This window comes from Lutjanus erythropterus, chromosome 18, assembly GCF_056507025.1.
Source record: "Lutjanus erythropterus isolate fLutEry1 chromosome 18, fLutEry1.hap2, whole genome shotgun sequence".
In the NCBI taxonomy this organism is placed as follows: Eukaryota; Metazoa; Chordata; class Actinopteri; order Lutjaniformes; family Lutjanidae; genus Lutjanus; species Lutjanus erythropterus.
This window is the reverse complement of record NC_139334.1, coordinates 33,061,303-33,067,310: the sequence shown is the minus strand read 5'-3', so window position 1 is coordinate 33,067,310 and position 6,008 is coordinate 33,061,303. Positions and strand designations below refer to the sequence as shown.

At 40.1% G+C, this 6,008-nt stretch overlaps 1 protein-coding gene across 1 annotated transcript; it reads left to right on the top strand.

Annotated features, from left to right (window-relative positions):
• Positions 1–442: 442 nt before the first annotated feature.
• Positions 443–4,165, top strand: gdf7 (growth differentiation factor 7). Its single transcript, XM_084742538.1, has 2 exons — positions 443–1,191; positions 3,160–4,165. Exons 1-2 carry the CDS (start codon positions 882–884, stop codon positions 4,119–4,121), a joined length of 1,272 nt encoding a protein of 423 aa, XP_084598664.1. The 5' UTR covers positions 443–881; the 3' UTR covers positions 4,122–4,165.
• Positions 4,166–6,008: the final 1,843 nt, after the last annotated feature.

Genomic DNA, 6,008 nt, shown 5'->3' with positions numbered 1-6,008 from the left:
GAATAATGAAAATAATCAATAATAGTTGCAATTCTCTGCAAAATACTGTAGTTCAAAATGAGCACCACCTCAACCAACTACAGTAAAATACTGCTTTTATTTAATATATGAGTAATAAATGGCCTACTTTACTTTTCCTGATCATACAAATACTTTTACTTCAGTAACATTGTCTAAGCAGGACATTTGCTCATAATTGAGTATGTTGCAATTACTACTTAAGTAAAGGATCTGAATACTTCCTCTAGGCCTGAGCGATATAGCCGAAAAAACTATAATGATAGTGAAGTTTCATATCGGTCGATATCGATAATTATTGATCGTATTGAAGTTGTGACTGATATGTTGTGTACTCCAAAAAGTGGAAGTGGCTGAGGGGAAGTTTGCTGTATTATATTGCAACAATATTACAGGGATGACTATTGGTGCTTTGACAAAATGTGAGATTATTTTATAAATAATCATCAGAAATGTGGATATAATGCCTGAGTGAGTAAAGGCAAATAAGAGATCAGCTGGAACAGTCTGGTAATTTCTCAAAATGACATCACTTAACTGTAATGCAGCCTTTAAAACCAGGAAAAGACAACACTTCTGACATATCACGATATAGCAATATCCAGAATCTATCATGATATCTAGTGTCATATCACAATACCATATAATATCATTATATTGCCCAGCTCTAACTTCCTCCATCACTGTTCAAGATTAGACTGACTGAGAACCATGCAGCCTGACCAGCACTAACTCATAGTGAACAGCACTAGTTTGTCCTGCGGAGGGCGCTGCGAAGCCGCTCACCTGCCCACAGGTAAATAAATGAAGTGAGGTGAAGAAAGACGAGTCTCTGTCAACCAACGAATAAAGAGTCAGAGGGGATGTTGGGTGAAGTGTTTTTATTCCCCCTCAGATGTCCTCATCACATGGATCGGACCGTGTTGTCGCTGCTGCTCTGTGCTCTGTGTGTGGGGGTGATGGAGAGGAGCGGAGCGCTGCGCTCCGGGTCACTGCGGCGCTCTGACACCGGCACCGGGAGAAGAGACCGGCCGGTCAACGAGTCGGTGGTTCTGCACGACTACATGGTGTTTTTATACCGAACTCTGTCCAAACTGCAGAGGAGACAGATCAGCGTTTCACCTGGTGCGGGGTTCGCAAATACTGTCACAAGTTTTGTGGACCAGGGGAAAGGTGAGATTTAAAAGATTCATTTTCAGGTTTTGAAAGAAAGATGCTGCGTTTCTATCTCTAATAAAGGATGTAAGTTAACGGTGAATTAATGTTTAGTACGTTACATTGTTAATGATTGTAGCCACGCTTATGTGAATTTTGCCTACATGGTTTGATATTATTTTCATTATGGACATAAAACCATATAAGCCATATAAAATACAAATGCAACAGAAATCTGATAAAACCTGGGTTTTACTCTATATGGACACAAGACAAATCTTCCAATCTGGTTCTGGTGTGCACATGTACTGAGTTCATGTCATAAGAGACAAATATCTTATTAAAATTGGTGCAATATAAACTCTAATGAAGTGAGCATTTGGGACCAGTGTTGCCTATGATTTTACACTTTTAATAGTTTATCACACTGATCTAATAGTAAGATCTGGACACTAATATCAGCCACATTCTAAATTCAGATGAGACACTGACATGTGATCAGTAATACTGAATCAGAAGATCACTTATTTTTTAAATTTCTTGTGATACAGTTTTGTCAATCATCCTGATGGCAATTTGAATTAGTTGGATTTAACAATTATTATATTAACAATTAATCTTTTTTGCAACTAATCTTATTCCTATAAAATACCAGAACAATGTGGAAAATGCTAATCAAAATTATACAAAACTAAACGTAACATTTTCAAATATCTTATGCTGTCAGATCATCAGTCCAAAACCCAAATACATGCAGTTTACACTGATATACAAGCTGGAACCATCAAATATTAAGAATGATCTTGATTAAGTGTCTTATCAATTAATTAACCTGTCTTTTCAGCACTATACATTTTAGTGCAATTAATTTTGTCCTTTTTAATGCAACATGTTTGCATGTTAGGTTTTATTTCTCTCACTCATGTATGAAAGCTGAATAAACCGGTCCAATCAATACACTATAGGAAAGACAGGAAGAAATTAAAAAACAATTAATTTGAAAAAGCTGCAATTAGGTACGTGAATGCATTCACACACATCCATACACTTTTACCGCAATTACTGTACACATTATATGTTTGGATTATTTTATTACTTATGTTTCTGTTGTTTTTGTGTCTCTTATTAAACTGTACAGTGTACGTGGCACATTACATATTTCAGTAGTTTCTCTGTATTACTATGCACTTGCAGTAGGCTTGGGCGGTATCCATTTTTCCATACGTTTACACCTTCCTTACATTTTCCAGGATATACGGTATTGGGCACTACTTGTCTAAAACTTGTGTCACACTGTACTCCACTGTCCTTCATACTCCCACAACATAGGCGGAGCTGTTTGTAATGTCGGCGCTATTCACACAGCTGCAAATGAACACATACACGCGCAGGAGCTCTATTTCTGTCTTGAGAAGCTGCAGACTTTATTCACTGACAAACTCAAACCTAAACTGTAAATTTACAGCGCTGTCTCTGTGCATATTCTACCAGAATGATAACCTCACTGTTCACCTTTCCCTCCTCACCACAACTCTGTCACCAGTAATTAGTCTGCCCCTGGCCCTAAGTTACACACTCACAACGAAATGCTACTCTGACCTTTATCATCTGGACTGAATCCAATTTAGCCCAAACAGGACCAATGTTATTCTTCTTGTTTTTAATAAGTTAGTCCTTTATCCCAAAAGTCATATTTCTTCTTATTCTGAAAGCCATTTGTCTGTTAACCTGCGCTGCTGCGTAGAGACTGACCCCTGGTGGTGCAAAGTGCACAGTACAACACAGTGTCTCAGTGTCAGTTTAAACGAAAAAGCAGCATCTGTATTCAAGACGGTATTGAAAATCATTCCTTCAGGATTTCTTAATACCCTGGTATACCGTAACAACTTTATATCACCCAAACCTAACTTGCAGAATTAAGTTACTGGTAAATACATGATTATTTCATTGTCATTTATAGCACTGATCTCTGTGCTTCATCAATAGATCTGCCAACTTGGGAGAGCGGTCAGCGTTACATCTTCGACCTGTCCAGCCTCTCCAGGATGGACGAGTTGGTGGAGGCGGAGCTCAGAATCCTGAGGAAACCTGCAGTGGACCTTTTGACTGTCCTCTCAACTGGAGGAAACCTGTACAACATCCGCCTGTACTCCTGCTCTCCTGAGGGAGCTTCTGACAGACAGCTCCTGGACTCGCGGACGATGGAGGTCCTGGACGGCGGTCTGCCTAGGTGGGAAGTGTTTGACGTCTGGTCCAGCATGAAGGCACGTCAGAGGAATCCCACAGAGCCGACACAGGCCTGCTTCCACCTGCTGGCCTTGTCTGAACTGACCAACGAGGCGGCCGACCCGCTACTCCTAGGGCTGGGCCGCCATGCTCGTCTGCCACAGGAGAAAGCTCTGCTGGTGGCGTTCTCGCATGCTGACACCAACGACAACCTGTTCAGAGAGATTATGGAGAAGATGAAAAATGCTGAAGGTGGATTTCGACTCCCTAAGCCGCTCAAACCTCTTCCGAAAGCTGAAAAGACCCAGCAGCGGCATCAGCAAAGAGCCTTGTCCAAACGGTCCTTTGGTGTGGCAGGTGGAGGATCACCAGGTGGAAGCACTGGCAGGAGAACCGGACACAGGAGGACGCGCTGCAGCCGTAAACCACTCCACGTCAACTTTAAAGATCTGGGCTGGGACGACTGGATCATCGCCCCCCTGGACTATGAGGCGCACCACTGCGACGGGGTGTGCGACTTCCCCCTGCGCTCCCACCTGGAGCCCACCAACCACGCCGTCATCCAGACCCTCATGAACTCCATGGACCCGGACATCAGTCCTCCCAGCTGCTGTGTCCCCTCCAGGCTCAGTCCCATCAGCATCCTGTACATCGACTCAGGCAACAACGTGGTCTACAAACAGTACGAAGACATGGTGGTGGAGAGCTGCGGATGTCGGTAGCACAAAGAACAAACTGTAAACCGGACAGATTTTTTGATTGTGAAAGACTAAATGAGAAGTTATATATATGCCCAATACATGTATGAATGTATATACATACAGCACTCATTCAGTAATCACTCTTATTACTCATACCATGTTTTTTCTTATTTAATTTTCTTACTTAGACTGAAATAAGTAAGGGATAATGAACAGTGAGCAAGTCATTATGACATAATAAAGGATCGGTGTTGGGGTGTACATTATCCTCCTTATTACATGTGTATTTACTAAAAACATCAAGAATTTGTCAAAAATATTTATTTAAAAATTAATTTATTGATTTAAAATAATTTTATGTTTCTAAGTCCTCCAGAATCTTTGATCAGAACATTGTTATTCAGAAATAACAGACTTCGAATGACGACAGACGTAGAATGTCATAACAAGAGAGTCAAGTGTTCACAAAACATTATTACACACAGTAACTTAAGACTGATTAATTCTCTCTATATTGCTCTTTCAAAGCTGCGTTTGATTTTTTTTCTGTCATTTTAACCCATTCTCATCCCAGGTTGTCAAGTACTGATGTCTTTGTTATGCCCTTTGGCGTCTCATAATGATGCACAAGGAACCTTTTAGCGTCTGTATGATACATGACGTAAGTGAACTAAGACTTGCATCATTAGATTGTTACAACTGGTGAACCAGGTGAAAGTGGACTCAAATGCGCAACTCTGGAGACAGTTCAGGTAAAATTACAGTTTTTACTGGTCAAGAAGCGGGTTCGGTACATAGAAGGTCAGTCAGAGGAGACAAACAAATCCAATAGGGGAATGCTTGACACACAAGGAGCTAAGATGAACTGGCACTGAGAGAAAACAAGACAGACTAAATACTCTGGTGAGGGGAAGGATAACAAGACACAGGTGAGGCTAATCAGGGCGGGACAGACAATCAGACACAGGTGAAGCCAATCAGAAAGGGAGGAAGAACACACAGGGGCAGGAAGTGAAGTGATCAGAAACAAGAGGAGAAACGAGTTTCAAAGTAAAACAGGAAACACAACATGTATGAATGAAATAAAAAACATAACCTAAGAAACTTGAACTTGTTGACATTTGGTTTCACATGAACAAGAGGCCCGGTCTCCTTGGTGCAAGTATTTGTTTGACCCATCCAGTCCAATTCTAACTCGTCATTCTGTGTAACCTGATGTGGACAGGTTTACAGTGAAGTTATATGAAAGCCTGGTGCATCTCATACAGAAATGAACGTTCTTTGTGTGCATCTATGTGTCGGCAGGAGCAACATTGGCCACTTTTGCTGCAAAATGTTGAAATTTCATCACCAACTTGTTGCTAACTTTGCCAGATGTTTGGTGCCAGGCAGGAATTGTGTTTAAAAAGCTAAACTAAATAAATAAATAAATAAATAAAAAATCCATAGAGCTGAAGGAAACTCTAAAGTTGGGTGATAATTCTCTGACTGAATTGTGTTGCTGCTATTCTTGGACAGGTCTCCCTTGTAAAAGAGACTGATGATCACAGTGGGACAAACCTGGTTAAATAAAGGCTAAATAAAACATTTGAAAAAGTTTTGAAATTGATTTCTGACAGAGTACCACTTAATATCAACATGTCCCTCTGTACAATTTTTATATTAAAATATTTATCTTTGAAAATATTTTGTAATTCCTAAGTTATATACTCAACATAAACTTATATTATTGTATGTTTGTATAGATTTTGTATGAATAAATATTTGTTTTAATAAATGTGGCAGTGTGGATGTGGTTTATTGCAACTGTGTGCTAAAAACTAGAAGGCAGTGTCCATTGTTGTGTGTAACAACATGGACACCACAGTAACCAACTTGACAAAATACATGGCAAAGAAGAAAAAAGGT

What these genes read in the sequence shown, in the direction of transcription:
- gdf7 (XM_084742538.1), top strand. Translation starts at nt 882, where the DNA reads ATGTTGGGTGAAGTGTTTTTATTCCCCCTCAGATGTCCTCATCACATG. An exon ending in TTTTGTGGACCAGGGGAAAG is followed by an intron (nt 1,192 to 3,159) that starts GTGAGATTTAAA and finishes CTTCATCAATAG; the next exon opens with ATCTGCCAACTTGGGAGAGC.